This window comes from Stegodyphus dumicola, chromosome X2 (assembly GCF_044657685.1).
Source record: "Stegodyphus dumicola isolate Sdum_Otavi_A_Nest chromosome X2, ASM4465768v1".
Lineage (NCBI taxonomy): Eukaryota > Metazoa > Arthropoda > Arachnida > Araneae > Eresidae > Stegodyphus > Stegodyphus dumicola.
In genome coordinates, this window is record NC_140781.1 from 1,408,153 (window position 1) to 1,432,313 (window position 24,161).

The window sequence follows — 24,161 nt, forward strand, 5'->3', positions numbered from 1 at the left end:
CCTTGAATCTGTGTTTTTTGTTGTTTCTGCTTTATTTTGTATTATGTTTGATTGCTTGCCGTTCATTCATTTATTCATTAATGAAATTTAAATATCATGTTTAAAATAGCTTGCCATTTGTTAATTTTCCTTAATAAAAATATGTTTGGTAATTGCATTCAACGATTGTTTATTTGGCTTTTACGAAATGTGAGAACTAAAAGAAACCACATTTTAAGTTATTGTGGTATCGCGCTGTCGCGTGGACTATTGAAACTTTTTTTCCTTGTGTGTGGCTTTTTAAATAAGGATGCGTCTTATATGCCGTCAAATACGGTAAGTGTTTTAGAGTACCACTCAGAACATAGTAAAAGTAACTAAATGGTTTTACGTATAAATTTATTAATTTATAGTACTGGCTGGCAAGAAATTAAACACATTTTATTTCTTTTACAGCTCTGCTTTCCCATCATTTTCCTATGTGTTGATACCCTATATCAGTGGTTCTCACTTTAATGAAATTTAAAGTAATACTGAAAATAAAGTAGTTAAACTGAAATTAATAAGCTTGAGGAACAACATATTTGATCAGCGATTTTGCCATTCAAAGAACTTTCAGTTCATTACTTCAGGCTTTACTTTATCCATGTTTCATATAATAAATAAAGCGAGAAGTACGACAGCTAACTTTTGGGAAATAATAAAATTCAGCCATATAATTTATTTCAACAGTTACGAATTACATTCCATGACACCTGAGTAGTTAAATCTAATATCAATCACACGTGTTATATTTATTTTGCACCTCATAACTTCAACTCCATTTTAATATAAACAATATCAAATAATTAGTAATGCGCACTGCAAATAATTAACTACATTTAATTTTGGGAATTCATCAGGAACCCTTGCCAAAAGTGCTTAAGAAAGCAGCATATAATTTAAAAAAATTAAATAGACAATATTTTCTCATAACAATTAAATGAAGAATGCATTACAAAACAAGAAATGAAAGAAAAAGGGACTTTGATTAATCCATTTTCTAAAAAAATGTGCTTATAAAGAATTACATTGAGAATATGCTAAAATAAACAGAAAAATGCCATAATATGCAGTTTTTTATGCTTAAAGTAAAGAAAGGTCACTTTAACTCCTGAGTCACATGACTGCCTTGATCCAGTCATGAGATTTTTTTCTCTCTTGACTTAGATTATAATTTAAAATATTTTGCTTTCTTTCTTTAATAATGTAAATATCATCCTAATGAATAGAAGTTTATGAAAACAAAGACTAAAATAAGTAATTATAAAAATTTAGATAATAGAACTTGTTTAAATACAAGTCTTCATGAGCAAATCCAAAAAGCTTTGTCACTCAGAGGTTTACAAAAGATGCCTATTAAAAGGATTTTGCAATGAAAGCTAACATGCACTCATGTTATGAAGGAGAAAACCTATGAAATTCTTCTACTATATATCTACTCAGCTGCTGGAAACTGAATCAGGAAATAGTTACCAACATTCAGTTTACCTTATCACCTTAGCTGTAGTTGCATATCAGAAAAATTAAAATCATAAAATAATGAACTGAAAAAAAAAAAAAAAAAAAAAAAAAAAAAAAAAAAAAAAAAAAAAAAACCTTAACAGGCCATATTACCATTGAAAATGACTAACCTACTAAGAATTATTTCAGATTATATTTCAGTACCGTTAACATGATAAAATACTAAGGTCAAAATCTTAAGTAAAACTATTCGAGAAAACTGATGACCTTGTTTGATGGGAATTTTTCTAACTAAAATTCAGTTTACTCTGTTCTATACATAGTAAATTAATTTAAAATTAGCATTCATACAACAAATTTTGAACTATCTTGTAACTGCAACTATTACCTGGGAAACAGTCAAGGATAGCAGATAATGCTGTTTGTGAAAGAAAGAAGGGGGGAAAAAAAGAGGCAGATAAACTTATGATCTCATTTTAATACAATATATAAACAAGTTATATGAACAAAGTTCAAATTCAATAAACTAGTTACACACAACAAATAAATTTTTGCAATGTAATGCACTGGAATGTTAAACAAATGCATATTCATATCTTAAATGTATTTAACAAAATGCCAAATAACAATTTGTTGCACCTAATTTGAAATGCTTTGTTAGAAGAAATTCACTAAATATGACAAAAGGTGTGAATTTTTTTTTTACACCACTTAAATTGGGGCATATTGAAAAGGCACATAAGATGAAAACAAACACTAATGGAAAGAACCCATATAATTCAATATCATACTGCTTTTTACATACAAAAGTAGACAATTTTAACTGGCAATAAGGCCAGATATGGGAAAATGAAATGTAAATTCATATGGGAAAATGACAGTGAAAATAAAATTCTAATAAAAAATATATTAACAAACATGTTAAGAGGAAAATTAGTAATATTAAGTATTTTACGACCATTTTTGATTTAAGTTGTACTACACATTATTATTATTATATAAAATCTCTTTAATAATATATTATGAGGATATATTGATTTAACAATTAGTAGTAAAAATAATTTATGAACCGTGTTTTCAACAGTATATTCACATAATAAAATTCATAATATTTTTCGATAGAACGATATTTCGCATAAAAATCTGTCAACACTTTAAACAAGCTGATAAAATCATACCTTGTAGAAATTGTATACAAGTTCTTAAGGATGTTAAACATGGTAAAAACATTGATGTAAAAATTTATAAAAACATCATTAATATGGAATGGAAAGCAGGAATGTTGATATTCAATTATATTCTAAAATCAGATCTTTAAAAGTCTCATGATATAAATTAATTACAGGCAAAATGCCATGGATGGCAATACATCTGCACTTTTAGACTGCCAGGCTGAGCCAGCAGCTGGCAAAATGACAAGATACTGGATGGACATTAAGTTATTGTTTCACTCGGATGGTTCTTTGCTTGTTCATATTGCTGAGCATTAGGCTTATGTATGATGTTAGCAAATCATCCATTTTATATCCCTAGAATAATAAGGAAAAATAAGTTAAATGCAAAATACAGAATTTATGAAACAGAGATAAAAAAATCTCATTCCAAGTCAGGATAATACACACCAATGGAGTTTCACAGAGCAGTTTATTTCCTCGCACTAAATTTCCTATTGTCATGTGGAAGTATGTGTTGCCGCTACTCCAGTTTGATATACGAGTAAAAGGATGAGTGACTAGGATATCCTAAAAATAAAAAATTGAAACAGAATGCAATGATATGACTTCCTGCAACATGAAAAAATTAAATAAATTCTTAGTTGACATACCCAAATGAAGACAAGCACAGTGAGAAAATTATTAAATAAATAGGAATATTCTTAATAACACAATTTACATAGTGACTTAAAAAATTCCTTTGAATTATAAACTCCACAAAAGAAAGGCACTCTTTCCAGGTCTTGAAAAGTGAATACAAGGCCTCTGATAACAACAAAAAAATGCTTGTGTTCTGAACAATCACATTCTGCATTTTCCCTAGAATTCCAAACTGTGGCTTAGTTTTGAAATGACTGTTTAGGTTTGCATGATTCTTAAAAAATAATGATTTAAATACACAATGGTAAATTATTTTTCAAGATCACTCAAAATAATAGATCCAGATAGCTCAAAAATTCTTGAAAATATTGCAAGTAATTTTCAGAAGACAGACCAGCAAGTAATAGAATTACAACTGTCATAATTAAAAAGCTAAAAATACATTCAAAAAACATATCTACTACAGTCAAAAGTCTTTAATCCGGACTCGTCAGGGCTTCGGTAATTCCGGATTATCGGTTTTTCCAGATTATAGATCATCAATTGAAATATGGTAAGATGACATGCAGAAATTATAAAATTAAAAATCTGAAAACCTAATTTATGAAATAAAGAGCAATTATGATCTAAAGGGTATCAAAATTTACAAAAAAAAGCTTAATATTTATTTGTTTACTTTATTAAACATTTCTTTCGACACGCGCATGCATAAAGCATACATTACGCATAGTGAAAATTAGAAAATTGCAACCAGAAAACTATTTGATGTATATTCGTGATATTTATAATGACGAGGAATTTGATTTAAATCATATCAAAGACGGAGTACATTGAGATGAAATACTACATTTAGTAAGGAATTATAAGCCAAATAAAATAAAAACATCTGTCCTGAAGATAAGGATAGTGCTGACAGATGAACTTCCAGTTCATTGCGTGCCGCGACGTCCCCCCCCCAGAGCAGCGTGAAATTGATAAACAGATTTCAGAATGGTTAGATAAACAAAGGATATGCCTTTATCCATTTTTTGCAGCAATTCCACTTTTTGTACATAATCGAAAGTTCAAGCTTACTTTTATAAAATTGCTCTAACAGTCTGCAAAAAATAATAAGCCGGATCCAATTCGAAGATTAAGGAACAACGCAATCTGCAATATTAACTGAAATAGATAATCAGATAATTTTAGCTTAGCTTACACTGTCCGTTATACATTAAACGCACATGCGTATGCGTAAACGTATTATGCGCATGCATAAACGCATTATGTGTTTACGCATGTGCAGAAAGTTTGAGGTCCAGATTATGGACATCCGGATTGAAAACTTTTGACTGTACTAATGTACAAATGAAGCAAATACTCCAAGAAGGCATTTTCAATATCTTGCTCATGAAAGTTCAAATAAATATATGCCAAGCCTCTGAATGTGACATCTCTGGATCTAGCATTTATTTTAAAGGGATTTTCTACAATGCAACTTGTAAGTTGTGTGCATGCTAACAAATTTGTTCCAAGCATTTACATAATCCATAATAATAATGCTCCATTCAAAATTAATTTGCTGCAATTTTCCAGATACTTAAAACTCAGTTACTGATTTCTGAACTGCCTTATTTACTTAAAATCATAAAGTAAACTGGCTCACATTATGCATTGAAAAAATCATGAAAAACAAACATGCAAGCAACTCCTTTGAACCCAAGTAGAACTCAAAGTTTTCACTGGTCTTAACCATACCACAGGTGGTAGGGCCTAGGCCTCAGGATAAATGTTTGTGAAGTGCTTTCCAAGACAAACCGAGTTCGTTTATAACACAGAAGATGAAAAATCATCTAAAATTCGAGTAGCTCACCCATGCTGTTGCAGGAATTAAGTCTTGGATAAAGTACTGCAGCAAGTGAATTTGAACATTAGGCAGCAGATCAAACTTGCTACCATGGTTTTAAGGATGAAAGGAAAGTAAATTAGACCGCAATGAAATGCTGTACATTATTAACTCAAATTTACTGCTTCATGATGAAAAGTAAATTCAACAATTTATTATGCGAATACTGAGCAACTATTATGCAAATACACTTTGACAAACTAAATTGCCTTATAAAATACTAATACCTTTTAACTAATGATTAGATTTCCACAAAACAGTAGCAGAGGTGAAGTGTAAACATGAAATATAATACTGTACTTGTATTTACCGGTGATACATTCCATTACTATCTGCAATTATGTAATACTGAGGGAAAAGTACATTATGTGTGATGCTATATTTTATAATATATGCAGCATATAAATAATGAAATTAAACAGATAAACTGTAAAAATGAAGTCATTACCAGCTTTTAGTAAAGTAATAAAATATACTAAATGCTACAGGTTGCATTTACTCTGCACTTTCTATCCAGTACACTTGAGATCGAAGGGTACTTGCTTGCATACCTGTACAGGAAGTTTTGATGTTTTAGCATTTGTGTTGAGGCTAAAGCAATAAAGTATACCTGTACTGCACAGTACCACATCTAGAAGGAATACTAGAAGAATGAAAAAGTTATAGTTCCCACCCAAGCCTTGCAAAAACACAAAGCATTGGTCCAAATCATGTATGCATATTAGTGTTGAATAAAATATATTTTCAAGGCAATTCAAATTAAGTGTGTTTTAGCTGATGCATCTCATCCTGTTACAGCCTGCTCATTACAACCATTCTGCATATTTTACAACCTATGAACCATATTTTTTTAACTCTGAAATTATGTTATTTTAGAAAAAGAAGTTTCCAAAATTAATTCTAAAACAATCTAAAATTTTAGGACAAAAAGAAGTAATGAAATTTAATGGAACAGAAACCAATTTTAGTACAGATTATAAATACCATATTTTAGCTCTCTAATTACTTCAAAATTACACAATTCTACATGTCATCTCAGACGTTTCCAGGGGTTAAATTAGCATGACAGTGAAAAATTTTAAATTTTACTTTGGAAACAAAAGAGAACATAAGCTCATCTATTTATAGTATCAAATAATTGTCTCAAGAGGTTAAAAAATTTCACTTTCTATCATTCCAAGGAACCATAACAAACACTTGCTCTGTGAGAAGTGTAACAACATAGGACATAGTGGTAAAGTTACCCATAAACCAAATATTTAGATTTATAAACGGCATACTTTCCCCATGGAATTACTTTATTAAGAAAATATAATCAAAACTTACAAAAAAAAAAAAAAAAAAAAAAAAAAAAAAGACTATAATTTTGCATTGCATAAACAGCCTAAGAGCAGATGACTAAAACTTTCCTTTATTCTAATTCATTTGGAATAATTTCATATATGCTTGTTAAAAATATGTTCTTTCATATTTGTTTACAAACATTTAGCACAATTCATAAGAAAACTAAGCAAAACTATGATTACAACAAGTTAAGGTAAAAAGAGAACTGAGCACTGGAATGATGACCTCCTACCCTTCCACAATATGTATAGTTTCAAAATAATGTAATGATTATTCATAATATTGAATAAAATACAAAACATACCTTTGATGATGGATCTATTAAACTAACCCCATGCTTATTGATAGCTATAAGTAACTGTTCTGGGAAACTGGGATCTGTTGTTTGCTGCAAGAAAATAAAATAGCCATTTAATAAAATTAATTGACTATAATACAGTTATTAAACAAACAAATAGCTGAATTTACAACTGGGAGGAAAGACTAAAAATTTTGCTGATCTCAGGAAAATAATTCAGCAGTTTTAAGTATGTTAAAATCCCTTCAGCAATCACCAACACTCAGTGCAAGTCGTAAACGTAAAATTTGCAGCACTCGAACAAATCTTTAATTTCTTTAAGAATGAAACTAGATCATCTATCCAATGGCATACCAATACCATAAATGGAAATGACTAGTACTTCCAAAAATGAACTAGTACCATCTATTGCAGAAATGCAGCACGACAATCCAATACATATATTGATTATTAGAGAAATAGTTAATAGAAAAATAATTTCAGTAGTCAAAATCTGAAAGAGTTACAATATGTTTGATTCATATGTTGTTACGAATGCAAGAATTCAGAAAATTTTGATATTACAGCAATGCAGTCACAGTAAAAAAAAAATATGCTGCTATTAATAGTCATTAGTAAATCCCAATCTTTCTTGCAACATCTTGATAAGAACCTTTTCAGCTATATTGATTTCTTCACATAAGACTTCAAACTGAACTGTTTCCTCTCTCCCTTTGTATTTTTGTAAAATCTCATTATCCAAGCAGTAATCTTCAAAATTTTTTAATATTCTGAGAAATATAAAAATCGATTGCTTATATTCTCATTTAGTATGATATTTGTTGCACTTATTGCAACAGTTTTTCTTCTCCTGAAGAGTTTCCTTGGGGTTAATTATATTTTCTTTAGGCCAACAGATTTGAGGCTCTTTACATCAAGATGGCCCTTCCCACAATTTTCTCTTAAGCCCTGTTCACATGCAACGGTCTTTCGCACAGCCAACATTTGTATTAGCATTTAGGAAGAAATGCGATATGAAACAGTTTCACCTTCAGGACCGGTTCAGATGCACATCATCTTCCATCCCTTAACCCATAAGCCACTGTGAGCAAAGATGTCACAACACGAATTTGATTGCCGGATTTCAAATGTTTGTTTACATCTTTTTTGACATTGTTTACTCTTGCTATAGAACACTATTAGAGCCTTTGAACTTTCTTTGATATAAGGAATAATTAAAACAATAAATGTTCAACGCTATAGAATAAAAAAATTAAAGCTCAGTGGAACTGTTAAAATTATGCCCTATAGGCATAATGAAATTTTAATTTTACATAATTGTTGAAAATCTGCTTGATAATGTACTATTTAAGGAGGAAACTTTCAGCATATTAGAATATATTTGGTTTAATTAAAAATAATTTTATTTTATTGTAAGACTGTTCGTATTGCAATGTCCAACTACGTAAGTGTTTCTAATTTAAATTCAGTTCTTTTCCAAAATATATGCATAATAAACCAGAAGCTCCAAAACTGTTTTTTAGAATTATATATTTTAGTTTTAAAAATTAGAAAAAAAAAAAAAAAAAAAAAAAAAAAAAAGGATTATTTAATCACGTACCATTTTATACTGTTTATTGAAAATTAGTAAATGCTATATTCCAGGTATTAATAATAGAATGAATTTAAGTCATTAAAAATGTCAAATTATTTAGTATGCACACCCATAATTCAAAACGTAAATTACATTTACCTTTTTATACTACATTTACAGCCTCACTAAGGAAACGTGTTCACTTGGGTATCAAATTTAAGGTAATTTCTTAGTACAAAGAGATTTATTCTCAAATTGAAAGGAATATTGTTAGGCATAGTGTCTGAAAAACTGCAGGATGAAAGTTACACGATAATTAGTTATCTTCAATACTGTATTATATTATTCTATATTTCATTAAGCTACATAATTTAGCACATTAAGAGAAATTTCCAGATAATTTCAGGTGCTTGGTCAGCAAAAATATCTCCTGTTTGAAATCGCCATTGCACGTGAATTTTTCTATTTCCTCTATTGTCTAAACCAGTTCGTTTTAACTCTAGACTGTATTTGTAGCAGCTTTGACATCAACCATGGCAGCATATTTTATATGGTGGAATTTAAATTCTACAATATATTAGTGAGTATCTCTACTTGCAGTGATTCAAAAAATCTTCATTGTCAGGTCAAACGAATTCTATACTGACACAGTTGAATTAACTATTTTTCCCTTTTCTATCGAAAATTTGGCAGCTATTGATTTGTACGCTGCGCAAAAAAAAAAAAGTTTTTCATGTCTCGAGAGCGCGACTTAGGATATATGTTAGATTTATATATAACATTGTTCTATCATAGATGTTTTGACACAAAATCAGATGTATATAAACATTAATGCATAGGTATATAAACATATAGATATATGTATGTATATATTTCATCAAGCTCTTGAAAAAGTTTTCCTATTTCTTCTTCACTCAGCCCTCTTTTCCTTTTCGGCATATTGCTTGAAAAAATCAAAATAATTCCTAGAAAATTTATGAACATATGCAATATTCTACAGCAACGCAAGACTCTGTTTACAATTTACAAACATAGTTATCGCGAATTCTGTAGTTATGTAGCTACAAAAATGAAAAGAGAAAAATTGGGAAAAACTGGATCCTTAACACAAAGACCATTGAAAAAGATAAGTGTTTAAAACCCCAGGGGCGTCAAATTTGACATTTCAGTCTGAAAAATGGGGGAAAAGACATGGCCACAAAAGTGGACAACCCTGTCCTTTCAAACAGGGGATTCTATGGCCACTATAATGGCCATCCCGTCCTCAAAAGGTAAAACATTTATCTACATGTATGCATGAAAACTGGCCTCAAAAGGCTATCCAACTTCTTGGTACTAAATTGTATTCTTTTAAATCTAACTTTGGAAGTGTTAAATTATCTTAGGTAATTACATATATATTTGAGTTTACACAATCTTTAGAATAATTCTTAAATTCAGTTTGAATATCTATGAATTTTATTGTTAAATTCGATTAATTCATGTAACTGATCATCAGTATTAAACAAAAGCTTAGATTTATCAACAATCTTATTGTAAAGAGAATGAGTTTACTTTTGATTTGTTTTTGTGACATCAGATCTATAAATTGATTGTAAGCCATAGTAAAAGAACAGCATAGATTACTTCTTTCTCTTTTTCACTTATCTAACACATTAACACTATCACCAACTTCCATTTTTCCAACTGGTGAGTCATCATTACGACTGAAAGCTCTGTTTAATTCCATATATAACTTATATATTCTTCGACATTTAATATTAATCTTTCATAGTTGTGTATGCCACTAATTTATTGTTAGAAGTGAGTAAATAAAATAGTATACCTTAGATAAAGGATGTATTTATTCACAATATGCACGTTCAGGGGAAAAAATAATCTTAGTCTTATGTACATTAAATATTTCGTAAACTTTAGAATCCAATTCAAAACATAACAGCCATTACGTTTTTCTGACGTTGCCAAATTCTAAACTATGAAGGCTTATAATTTTATTATTAAGACATGTGAACTTCTATTTACATCATAATTAAAATACTGATTTCCAAAATAACTAATTTACCATGGGAAAAAAAACCTATACTAAAATATTTTTCAGCAATAAAATGAATAAAAAACAAATAGAACAATATTTAACATTTTTTTTTGGGGGGGGGGAGCAAACCGAATCAATTATGGTTTTATAATTAAATCCTTGTCATGTCAAATAAAGGAGAAAGTAAAAAGCAAATCATGACAAGAGTAAACTATTTTCAGAGATTGCTATGCATGGTAAAATTCAACACCAAATGCTAAACATGACATATTAACAGATACATAAACTTACTTTCACTTCAAAGAAAGCAGATCCAAAGGTTGGCCACTTAAAAATAACTTTCAAAAAATTTACTTTGCTCTCTTCCGGACTCATGCCAGCATCTTGGTTATATGCTGCTACAATAGCCTGTATAGAAATTAAGAAAGTAACATTAAAAGCAACAGCATATGAAATGGATCATGCATATTTCTAACCTACATGAAAAAATTTAGGTGAACACATACCAGATTTTACTTAAAGTGCTAAAAGTGCATGCATTTTATTGCTACAAATAAATAGCTACAAAAATTATACAAATATATATATATAAAACAGGGATGGCCAAACTTTGAGACAGTAGGAGCTGCATGTTAGGATTCAGAAAATTTCGTGAACTGCAGTGCCATATTTGAACTACTTTAAAAGTAATAAAAATGTTTTCATGAAATAACCATCTGAAGTAAATAAATGAGAATTTTGCATTTATCATTTAATTATTATAGTTTCAAATACATATAAAAATAATTTTTAAGCTTTCCTGCAATATACAGATTTGGAATTACTATATGGTGCAAATTATTATTTTTTTTTTTCAGACAGGAAGTCAAGCATTTTCTTTTGATTTCTCCCTTTCCACCTGTTTATAATTATGGACTGAATTTAATAGATGTAAACCAAAATCGAAAGAAGGTATGGTGAAGGCCTTTACGAGTACCGTAATTTCCGGAAGAAACGCCGCGGTGTTTACGTGTTTAAAACTCAAAATTTCAGCGGGTGCGGCGTTTCTACCCATGCGGCGTTTAGGTGCACTAAAAATAAAATATTTCCTATGATGGTCATTGTATATAGTTTGGATGGCCTTGTCATTGTGCATAGATTGGTGCTGTTCCCAAACAAAAGACCACTCAGTTGCTTTTTGCGAATGTTAATTTGTTTACGTTCTTTCCCTTGAACGGACCTACATGCCTTATTCACCCTAAACGAGATCTCAGAACAATAACATTCTTCCCCCTTTCAAATCAACATTCTCATCAGTTTGAATAGTCTCTTTCCTCTGCCATTCGATGAATCTTCCAGGACCCATCCTCTTTCCACCCCTGCCTTTCCTGCAATTTTTTTCAAAGGCGGACATGACTCTACCTGCCTCGCAATAACGAACTCTGACGTATTTCCCCTTCAGCATGAATGGATTTTTCTTGGCATTCTGCCAAATACAGATCCCATCAGTTAGGGTACAAGTACTTGTTGGATAGTTTTTAATTAGGGAGCGGAAAATTTTTGAAAATGTCTCTAAACGCCACAGAAGCTACACATTTCTTACCTTTAATTTATTTTTGAGTTATGGTTTCATTTCATGCATTTTTCTTAACTGGTATGTCATATATCAGGACTTAGGTTGAGTTTTTGCATCTATACGGCCCACGACGATGTCACGCACAATTTAATCTATTGCGGTGTTTACGCTGATGCGGCGTTTCTGTGTAATTTAAATTTTTTTCCCGCCATTTTTTTCGAGTGCGGCATTTACGCTGATGCGACCTTTCTTCCGGAAATTACGGTACATCGATGGAAAAAGATTTTCAATTTTAGTGAAGAGTAAGGCACTAACATGAAAAACTTATTCAATGACTTTTCTATATTTTAACTCACACAGAAAGAATAAAATACAGTGAATAAAGAAGTACTGGTGCACATAAAAATTTGAAATTTGTTTTGATAGAATAATAAAACATTTAAGATAAATGAAAAGCTTTTCTTACATGCCATATCTTAGGGCTAATAAAAAATAATTATAATATTAAATAAATATTAATTTAGATGACAGTTGCATACATACAAATATATGAAGGCCAAACTGTACTGAGTCATATAATAATTTTTTTAGAATAATGTATTGCTGTTTAAATATATATATATTTCAAAATTAAAACTACTATTTGTTACAGGTGAGTGGGCAAACAGCTTCATGCAATTTATAAGCCACAGTTTGTCCATGCCTGTTATATAATAAATACATCACACATGAAAGAAAACAGATAACTAGCAAAATATTTTATTCATTAACTTTTAACACATTTCACAGAAGAATATGAAAATATATTTAGCATATGTCTAAAGAGGCAGATAGACAAGGGGTGTCCATGAAGTAAATTTCCCTCATACATGCATATGGTAGGCCATGCCGTTGTGGAAGAGTAGTACATGTGCATACGAAGCTTATGATGTGGCAACTGTGTGCTCCAGATGACACTTCCCACTGTTCATAGCAGCATTGCTGCAGTGGCTGAGGATGAAGGCTTAGTCCATCCTTTAGAAGCTGTGAGATTCAAACTGTAATCAAGTTTTGAAATAAGCAAAACAGATCATCAGCTCTATATGGCATACGGGCTGGACATCATGATCAAGCAGATGGTGCAGCATAGATGCAGTGAATTTTCCGAGCAACTAAATGCACATGATCATAAGTGCATTGGGTGACCATTGGCTGTTACAGAGGACACTGTGGTAAGTGTAGCAGCAGATTTCCCACTCTTTGCTGCACGAAATAGTCAGGAAACATGTTTTTACTGAAAGTGTACAAAGTGAATGTTGAAGCAAATTATGCCTAAACACAAAGCAATGGGTTCACCATTGACACTTTTGCATATACCATGATGAAGGTGACAGATTTCTGAACTAGAGCATAATCAACGATGAAACATAAATTGCACACTTTACTGAAGAAAACATCAGTTCATGAATTCACATCATAGTAGATCTCTGACAAAGAGAAAATTCAAGCAGACTTTGTCAACACAGAGAGTGATATGCAAAGTATTCTGGGACAATGAATGCGGACTGTTACTGTGAAACACTGCAAAAATTGTGATTGTTTATTCAAAACAAGCAACATTCTCAGTCCGAAACCATCTTGTAAAAAAATCCCCTGGAGGAATAACAAGAAGAACAGAAACAGACTAACAGAAAGTATTCAAACCTTCATACAGTCCTGATCTCATTTCCATCTTTCCTTATACCTTAAGAAATACCTTTCAGGTGAATATTTTCAAAGTGGTGCTGAGGTACAAACTGTTATGCACTTGTTCTGGCAGCAGCTTTCTGTAACACAAGGATATAAAAACTGGTTTCATGTTATGAATATGTTTCAATTCTGATGGAATGGGTTTGGTTTGGTTTCATGAGATTACAGTAACGTGGGGAAAATCACAAAAATGACCATGCAGCCTGCCCATTCGTGGGATTCAAACCTCGAACTGAGCTATGAATGTTCAGTGATTTTACTGCTCGGTCACTGGTGGGCCCCAATTCTGATGGGAATTATGCTATAATCAATTTTTAATGAATATTCCCATGAAATAAATGTTTACTTTCTACAGCCAATCCCAGAGAAACTTACTTTCTGGCTATCCCTTGTATGTGTAAATTTAGAATCTCATGCAAGACAGTTTTGAATAAAAAGCTCAGGCAGATGGCACAAGTAATACCAATTCAAACACATGCAATCATTAATGCATTCATTATGGTAAACTACCTGATCATAAGTACAGCATAGTTGGCATGTTTATGGTGATAGTTTTTGCTTGAGGTGTCTACTATCTGGAATGCAAAAATCAAAGTAATTTTTCCTTTTATTAACAAGATTCTTGTACATTTAAGCTAATATAAAACAAGCTTTCTGCTTTTAATGCAGTAGTTGGCATTTCTCTTAAATGGAAGCTAGCTTCTCTTGTAAGTAAAGGAATTGATTATATATATTATGCAGCTAACCTAGGCCCTCACAATTTAAAGAGATCACACAAATATTTAGTCCCTATTAGTTACTTCCCAATACATCAAAAGAGGAATAAGGTGCATTTCAAAACAAGCAACAGAAAAAAAAAATATATATATTTTCTTACTGTTACTTAAAAAATATAATGATCAAGATAGAGCTTTCTGATGACAGGAAGTTTCTAAGCCCAGCTCATTTAAACAGACTTTAAAAGTACATTTTACACATCAGTATGAAGAGTCTTGGAATGAGTTATCATATAACATGTACATATGATTGACAGACTATCATTGACAAATTAGTATGACGAGTTTCAGTCTACCTTTACTAACATTTCAATGTTTGTTACATTACCATTCAAAATTTCATAATACTGTAATAGCAAGTGCAAAGTGAATCTTCAGAGCATTGCAAGACATTCAATTCAAGATGTACAACTCGTTCTTGGGGAAAAAAAAACTTTGACAAGTGTTGCTTTTTTAACATCTGTAACAACATGTAATACTCCAAAAGTATTAAATGATAATGTTTAATATATGACACATGAGGCCCAAGGTGAAATATTTTAGTACAGCTGATTTAGTATTATTTGAATTAAAAATCTAAAATTTTAGAAATAAGATCACAAGAACTATGAGTCAACATTTTCCCATTCCAAGGAACTACCACACCCACACCAAAAAAGAAAAATTTCCAATACAGTCATAGAAAAATTTGACACACAATGATTACTTAGTTTATGCTAATGGAGTCCTAAATGAAATTTTAAGTTATGGTAGCACACATTGACCTGAATTGTTTTCAGAGATGAAAGCCTTAAAATAATATTAAAATCCGTTTGAACAGATTAACATTTTATGAGAATTCTGCATGCCACAACATCAAGTGTTGACATACACAGCATACTTAAGTAAATAAAAGCAATCACTTCTACAGTCGACATTAACTCAGTGGTTTTAAGAATGGAAAATGAATTACTGAAAAACAAATAATTTTCTTAAGAAATTTACATGGAAAAAAAAAATTAATGTCCGATTTCCATTCCCAATACTTTTAAAAACATTTTAAAGAGGTATTTTTGCTTTCATTTTGAATAATTATCAGCCATCACAAAAGACAATTGTTGGCGGTCATTAATGAATCAGATCTCTAATGTATCATTATTGACATTATAAAACTGGACAGTTGAAATGAAGTGTTAAGTAATCATTTAAAAAGTCATTTTATCTGGACTTCTTAACATTTTGCAACAACTATTATCTTAACAGCAAAATTTTTAATTCTGCTGGTGTATCCCTTATCTGCATAAATAATAATAATAATGTTGCGTGCTAATTTGCATACTGCAAACTAAATCATAGCTAAATAATATATAACAAGAGAAATACATTTATAAATACTACATCGCATTTAAAAATAAGTAAGAAGTTAACATGCACTCCATTAAGCTCTATTCTGCACTGAAACAAACTATGCATGTTTTTAAAGAAAGTTGAAATAAAAGTTCAAGGAATAAATTTAGACATAAATGATATTGCCATATGTAAAGGTACCACAGTTTTAATAAAATGCTGTAGTAACATAGATTACATGTCTCTTAATTATGCTCAAACAGTTAATAGAATTTTTTTTTTATTATTATTTTGATGTTTCCCTTTTTATATCATTTTTACGTTAAAGAAGGAAATGCAAAAACAAACGTGCCTTAGAAAATTTAAAACCCCTTTAAGTAGAGGATTTTAAATTTTATTCAACAGTTATGTTTTATGAGATAACAACAGTAAATACTTTCATATAAGAACAGAAACAAAATACATTTTTATTTTTTAAATTAAACTCTTACATGATGCTATACCGTAATCTGGTCTTTAGAGATCACTTTCTCTTTTGGTATGAATAGTGTGAATTAAGATAAAGAAATGAACCATAACATAAAACAATTTATTATGGTTCTATTCCTATATATATATACATATGTGTGTGTGTGTGTAAGAAAAATAATATGTAAAAGCTTAAATTAGGAGCATCATTGCTTCTGAGTTAGAATTTATTACATATATATAATTTTTTTTTTACAAAATGTAGCACTGTTTGGTCTAGGCGTGGCATACAAAACTTTTCAGAATAAGTTTGATATTGATAAGTTTAGCAGTAAGTTCAGCATATTGATAATACAATAATTGTTTCAGGAATTGTTATGTAAATAATAATAATAAAAGCACAGTAAACCCTCTATTACTCAGGCCTCTATCAACCAAGGTCTCAATTAACCAAGGGAAAAAAAAATGCAGTAACATTAGAAAGGAATCAGTAAATATCAATGACAATCACGACTTTTATTAGTTATTGATTGTTAAGCCTCTCATTTTAGTAATGTGTAATATAATGCCCTTACTACAGTACATTACTGTAAAAAATATGGGGTACTATTTGGTTTCGAGGGCCGTAAAAAATCGCCAAACTATTGTTGATGCCAGTGCTGCCAAAAATATTTGCGGCAACCCTAACACAAGAAAGGAAGTATAATAGTAAATAACTATCTAAGATTGATGTTTTAATTTAGATGTAAGGTTAATTCGATAATAAAAATTGCTACACATAACTGAATGGCTGCCTGCATCGCAATTTCACTACCAAGTTATCGCTAAAGCATAGTTTCATCTTGTTGGCTGTGTTGAAAATATGACCTACTGTAACCCTTTTTCTGCATCATCTCCCCTCCTTGAAATAATTCTAATTTTTACATAAGGTTTAGTTCTTTTTTTAAAGAGCTATGGCAATTACTTATACTTCTTTTTCACCGCCACTGTTTGTATTAAGAACGGACTGTTCCAGCCTAATTAAGATGCAAAAACGAAACTCGATGTTACGTCATCTGGAAAGCTGAGTCATGCCGACAGCTGATTGGCTGCCGTGAGATGACGTCATGCCTACTTCATATATAAGTATCTCGCATCGCTCTGGCTTAATCCCTTCTTGTTCCTGTTTCATTGCTCCTTGGTGTGCCGTTCCAGCGCTCATTGGAAGACGTTATTTCTATGCGTGCCGTTCAGCGATAAGTACCGTGGTTCCGGTCCACGATGAATTTTCCTGGATTCTGCAAAACGGCGATGATGTGAGCAACTGCCGTGGGTCGCATCCTGTTTCATGAAGGCGGCATTTTTAATACAAGTGTTTTTCCAGGTCTAGCAGCGATGTTTTTCCAAGCTGTGATTTTCTGCGAGCAACTGCAGTGAGCGGCTTTTGCCAATTCAAGAGCATTCAAGGTTTAATTTTCAGGTGCCTTCTTGGCCAAAAGCATAGACCAATTTATAGTGAAGTGAAATTCAAATTAATCGCATAGTTTTATTCTGTGATATGTTTTTTGCGAGTAATTGAATGCCAGTATTCCTAGGTCAGGTAACATATTTACTGTATCATTAATAGTGTAATATTCTTTAAAGGAAAAAAACCCTTGGGGTTAATGAATAGTTAACTAAGTGTAATTTTTGACAATGATTATGTTACACTCTTTAAGTTTCTGGCATTAATCAAACTTATTTATTGTATTTTTATTTTTATATACACTGTTAATAAATTGGTTAAGTTTAAAACTTTTGTCTTCTATGTCTGCACAGTATATAATCTTAGTGAGCTTCTATTGCTTTTTCTGCTAAGTGTTTTCTGTAACTTTAAACTTTGCTTATGCATCAGGTTGCTCAAACATAATTTACTATAATGAATGATGCCTTTTCTTTGAAAAATTCTCGGTAAAGTGCAGAATCGCCCACTTATTTGTTTGCCGCTTTTTACAAGGGCAAAAAGAATTGGATTTTTGTTCATTTTCTTTTATTTTTTAAGTGAAAATAGGTCGATGTGTACATAGATAAAGTCAAGGGTGTGCGTAGTGCCATTTTTGTGCAAGTCTGGGATTTTTTTTGAAGTGAAAATAGGTCGATGTGTACATGGCTAGAGATTATGTGCAATTCTTAAAAACGCGTCAAGCAGTGGGTGATTCTGCACTTTACCCAAAATTCTATTGCACACTTTTCATCATGGGCAATTCCCAAATTGTTAAATCCATAGGATATCAAAAAAGAATTTAAAAATTAAACTAGTATTTCAATGGCGTCTTAAGAAATATAGAACTATATAAACTTACGCTATCTGAAACCAGCACATACGCTAGCTTTGGCGAGCTATTAAATGGGCGTGTTTGCTAGATTTGGTGCTTTTGCGCATACATTTTCGCAGCAATTTTTTTTTGCGGTCCTCAAAACGGAATAGTACCAAATATGGTTTAGATGTGTTAAAAATGAAAGGAATGCTAAATGAGTTAATTTGAAGATATATTCCAAACGATAAAAGAATTGCATTTGGGAAAGGATAATTTAGAAAACAACAAATCAAACTTTCAAGCTTTGAGAGATCTTCATCTACTTTCCCATTAATGTGTTTGGGGGGGGGAAGAGAGAGGAAATTTGTCAGTAAAATGCCAGAAGGAAATTTGACAAAATTTCACACTTAGTGTAAATTTTGATGGTGTTTGGTTATTCCAGTTCATAATGCAATATGTGTAAAAGATCACAAAGCAGCATTTACTTAAAGTTTTAATGAAGCTTACCCTTTTCCAATCATTGGCATTTTGAGCTTTTAATAGATCTGCAGGTATCATTTCACGTAGTATATTTCTATAAAAAAATTAAATACTTCATAAAATTTGTCAATAAATTTATTGATAAAATATGCTACTAAATTCCTAAAATGCAAGTAGAAGCTTATTACAGGGTTGCCGCTCATACAGGAGAATGAAATTTCCTGACTTTTCCAGGTGTTTTTTAACACTAGAAGCGCCAAGCTTTCTCCCTACTCAGAAGTGCCAACAGCAGTTAAATTGACCATTCAGCGAATTAAATGTATATATCAAAATGTAAATGCTTTTATAATGCTTGATAGTTATTTCAAAACTATCAAGCATTATAAAAATTATTTTAAAGAACAACAGATTATTTTTATAAAAAATAGATATTATAAATTTCAAATTATCCCTAATAAAAACACAATTTGTAGCTTTTTGCAATTTTTACACAATACAACTTTTTCAATTCTGGAAGTGCATTTTCTACACACATAATATCAATTTTTTTTACACACATCACATACATTTTTTTTTTTTTTGTTTCAAAGTCCAATCTGGCACTGACATCTTTTCTTCGAGAGTCTATTGCTAGCGTTGGAAATTTCCTGGGGCAATCTTGTGATTTTTCTTCTGTTTAAATCAAGCTCTCTTAACTCCTCTGCTAATTGAAATAGGAAGCTGTGCCCTTGTAATATTTTTATCACTCTATTTATGGTAGATAACATGGGATTCGTTTTGCTAAATCCGGCATTTCATAGAAAACATGCACAGGCCATCTACATGAAGCAGCCCGAAAAGAATAGCTATGCCACATCTGGTCAAAGATATCAACTCCGCATTTGGTTTTGTTGAAGAACTCCACTGTTTCTGGAAGTTTCTTCTTATTTTGTGAGTCTACATTTACACTCCCAGATGTGAGGTACTTAGTAGTAGGACATTTTTATTCCTTTTCCCCTGATAGACCCTCAGTGTAGTTTCACCATTCTTCAGCAAAACTATTTCAAATAGCCGGTTTTTTGATTTCCTTACTTTGTGCGGAATTTCTTTTTGATGTCTTCTTACTTGTGCCCACAAAACTTGTGTTTTTTATTTTATGTCTTTTAGATATTCTGATAACGGCTTAGAAGATAGATGCATTAATGAATTTTCAGGAACACTTTCAATTTCACTTCTCGATGTATCTTTTCCAAGACATGGAAAAGCATTGCACATAAACTTTTGAGTCTACATCGACTAGCATCCAGGCTTTGATACCGAATTTGTCTGGTTTATTCGGCATATACTCTATAAACTTACACCTGGCTTTGATTGGAAAGAACTGCTCATTCATAACTAGATTTTCTCTTGGCTTATAGGAAATTGCACAGTTCTGTATAAATTGTTTCCAAATATCTGAAAGTGCAAACTTATCACTTAGTCGAGTCCTAGTTGACTTCATGTCAAATCTTAGATATTTCATAATATCTCGAAAACGATTGTGAAACATTATTTTTCGAAGAAAAGGAGGACCCAATGTATTATTCCTTTTTTAATAAGATGTTGGACACGGCAATTCTTTTAGCACATTTTGAGCTCCATTTTTCCCAGCTGTACTTTGTGAAGTAGATGTCGCAGTCCATGAAGAAAGGTGTTTTCTGAGCAGAAGGGAAGTATATCCTGTTGTAAATAATCGGTGAATGAAAGAAATGTGTATGTCAGATATTTTTCGAAGGCAAAGTGTTTTCTGAAGGCGATAACAAGATAAATCTCCCCAGTATTACTAGCAGTGAATATGACTGCTTTTGGCACTTTTAGGTATAACTAATAATAGTTTCGTTAATTTTTATTTTATTCGATTCAAATTTGGTATCTATAATTTTCGAGGTTATTTAGGAAAATCCAAAAATTTGTGACTTCTTAAGGTAAAGTGTTTTTAAGAATCCAAGGTTAAGTGACGGAATCAGTCACTTCAAATCAGTCAAAATGTCTGCTCTGGTGCTTCTAGTGTTAAGAAAATTTCAGTCTATCCACATAGGCTATGCTGAGAGGTAAATTAATTATGGCACCACTTGAAAACACAAAAATTTGCCAATTACATATGACTTACACACACACACACACACACACACACACACACACACACACACACACACACATATATATATATATATATATATATATATAATCCTCAAAGCATTACTATTCTAACTATAATAGGAGTTGTTTTCTCCACTGAAGATTGAGATTAGAATCTACCGAATCTGGATTTAAAAAATGACCTTTTTTTGCAGTTAAATGAAAGAGAGAAATCTATTTAATAATATTTTTAAATAAATTCAGGTGTTTCATATTTATTTAGCAGCATACATATGCAAAACATATGTTCATTAAATTTCATGGTAGTATATCATCATACTGCTAGAATTAGATTCAGAATTATGCCAGACAAAACTGCCTGAAATTTAAACGTATTAACTAATAATAAATAAATTTAGAGGAAAGAAGCAACATTAGATGATATGAATAACATTAAAGTTAATTACTTAAAAATTGAATTGAAATAATCAACAATATTTTGGTGAAAATAGTTACATTAAATGGTCAGCCGAGATGACTGATTACTATTCTTTTATTTTATTGCAAAAATGAAAAAAAAAAAAAACCCCATTTATTAAAAAGAGAAAACAAAAAAAAAAAAAGGTTTTGCAGTAAAATCCTAGTCTATGCTACAGCCTTGTGATGATTTTGAAAATTGTTGCGAACACCAAAATGACCCATTTACTGCCAACACCTTCTTAAACAGAGAGGTGTGTTGTTACTGCTCATCATAATGTCACCAAATCCCATGTGTGCCATGCATGGAGATTAGAATAGAGTACATGGGAGCTACTCTAGCCTCCATGGTACTGTATACTAGGATTAAATCAATTTTTTATACAAGAGTGGGAAGGTATTTTCTTTAGTTCAACATGCACTGCATGTCTCTCGATTCTCAAGGTTATTGGAAACCAAAGTTGCTGAAAATTTGCTGTCTTTCTGAAAGACAATCTAATTGGAGCTGCGAAAATTAGCTCTATGTCAGCTGCCAAATGATGCTCATGCAATACATAATTCGTCAACAAAGTGATCGCTTCAAATGTTGAAGCAAAACTTGCATTTTTGGGGGATTGCCATTTGACATTCCCTAACTTTTCCAGATTTTGACTACAATAGTTAAATTCCCTGATTTTTCCAGTTTTCCCGGTAGCATGGCAACCCTGTTATTATTTAAGAGTAATTTGTTTCTAAAAACATAGGTCTTATATCATGTGAACTTACGGTATGCTTTGAAGTTCAACTTTGCTTTCACCGTATCGTACCCGATAGATAAGTGCTGCTAATCTGGCAGCCTCTTCTTTGCTACATTTATGATAACCTCTCAATAACTTAGGTAACTCCTAAAAAGAAAAATGAGCAAAAAGAAGAAACTTAATTGTTATGCAAATATAATTAGTATATTAAGACCACACAGGAGCAGATTTAAACACTAAATTAAAATAATACCTGATGGTAATGAAAAATTATATCAGCATTTCTATCTTTGCCAGGTACAGTATTGGTCCACAACTTTTTCATAAAAAATACTTGGTATGTAAATTGTGGCACAGAACCTGAAAAGTAAAATATATGCAGAATTTAATTCTAATTTAGAAATACAGAGCACTAGATCATCAACTACTAAGCTCATGACCAAAATAAAAGGAACCATCAGAAATCAAACTTGACTGTTACTTATTGGAAGATAATTTAAGGCACATTACAAAAGCATTGCCAGTTGATTAATCTCAAAATATTGAATTTAAAATCAAATTTATGGAAATTTGAAAAATGATCCCTCCTGTGTTACAACTGTTAACTTCCTTTTGTAGTTAAATTAATCACTCGTAAAATGGTTGTAAAAGACAAACATTTATCTGAAGATAAATCTTAATAACCTATACATAACGTATTCGTAAACGTACATAACATAACAAACGTACTTACTGCATCGTACCGTTAAACATTTGAAGTGTACATCATCTGAAAGTATATTTTTACAATTAAAAATAGAACGACATCCAGAAATTAGCTGTTGCCATTTTCTCAATAGATATTTTGTCTAATAACAATAAATAATTTACAATCGTGCTTACATTCGACCATCCTGACTTTTCAATTGTCCTCAATTGAACCAAATCTTGTCATACATTAAAGTAACAAATAAACAACAACAAAATATAATAAGTAGGTAGGAAAAAAAATCAAATCAAATATAATTTTAAAAAAAATTCTATAAGTCCTATACAAAGTCTCTATAGCACAATGGTTTGTGCACTGTTCGCTTGGACCTTTTAAGTTCGTCATCAACCTCGTCATTATCATCATCTTCTGTATTTCTGGAAATGATGGCCTCCGAAGATCTGTTTTTAGCACGTGAATCAGCTTGGTGGGCTTTCGACAACCCATTTTTGATCTGTAAAGTGGACAAGATCTAGATCCTTGACCGCGTGGCTGCTGTTCTTCGTCATTTGCTTCAATATCTTTACTAGATGCTTCTCCTTCCATTCTATTTCGACTGCATTCAGTGTCATTCCTATGATAGTGGGTTTTGCTATTAAAGCAACTTGCCTTTAAGGTTGTAGTTGCTGCTTATCATCTACATTCTCTTGTCTCTGACTAAAGACAGAATTACTTTCGTCATTCTGTCTTTGCCTTAGCATGAAGTGATGTTTAGAGAACAGTTGACCACAGTGTCGATTTCTATTTGCAACATAAGGACTATTTTTCTCTAATTCATTTTCCTCAAGAGCTTTAAGGCAGACTCGATTTATTTTTTCATCAATTTGGAGGTTACTAAATAGTTCATCTTCCCTATACCCGAAGTGAAATCTTTTTCCTATTCTGACATAAGCGATGTGAGGTAGATCAAGCCATGTCCTTCCGATGATTAGATCAACTGGCTGTGCATTATTAGGTACAAGGTATATATTTACGCCTTGGCCTTTTATATTATCAACTTCAATATCGGCTTTAATCATTCCTATAGAGGTCACTGCAGGCACCCTTTGATTTCCAAAACCA

General features: G+C 31.4%; 1 protein-coding gene across 3 annotated transcripts in view; it reads right to left on the reverse strand.

Annotated features, from left to right (window-relative positions):
• Positions 1–1,942: 1,942 nt before the first annotated feature.
• The window catches only part of ck (unconventional myosin-VIIa ck), a 361,748-nt gene continuing 339,529 nt past the window's right edge, over positions 1,943–24,161 (reverse strand). For 2 of the 3 annotated variants that reach the window (XM_085809040.1, XM_085809041.1), the window contains exons 41-47: positions 22,605–22,711; positions 22,380–22,498; positions 19,068–19,134; positions 10,723–10,839; positions 6,830–6,913; positions 3,105–3,224; positions 1,943–3,011 (exon numbers count right to left, since the gene is read on the reverse strand). In XM_085809040.1, the coding sequence (XP_085665166.1) occupies positions 2,922–3,011; positions 3,105–3,224; positions 6,830–6,913; positions 10,723–10,839; positions 19,068–19,134; positions 22,380–22,498; positions 22,605–22,711 (704 nt within the window). In that variant the 3' untranslated portion in view covers positions 1,943–2,921. Of the gene's footprint in view, positions 3,012–3,104; positions 3,225–6,829; positions 6,914–10,722; positions 10,840–14,224; positions 14,290–19,067; positions 19,135–22,379; positions 22,499–22,604; positions 22,712–24,161 lie in introns of those variants that run through there. The other variant, XM_085809042.1, reaches the window with a different exon arrangement.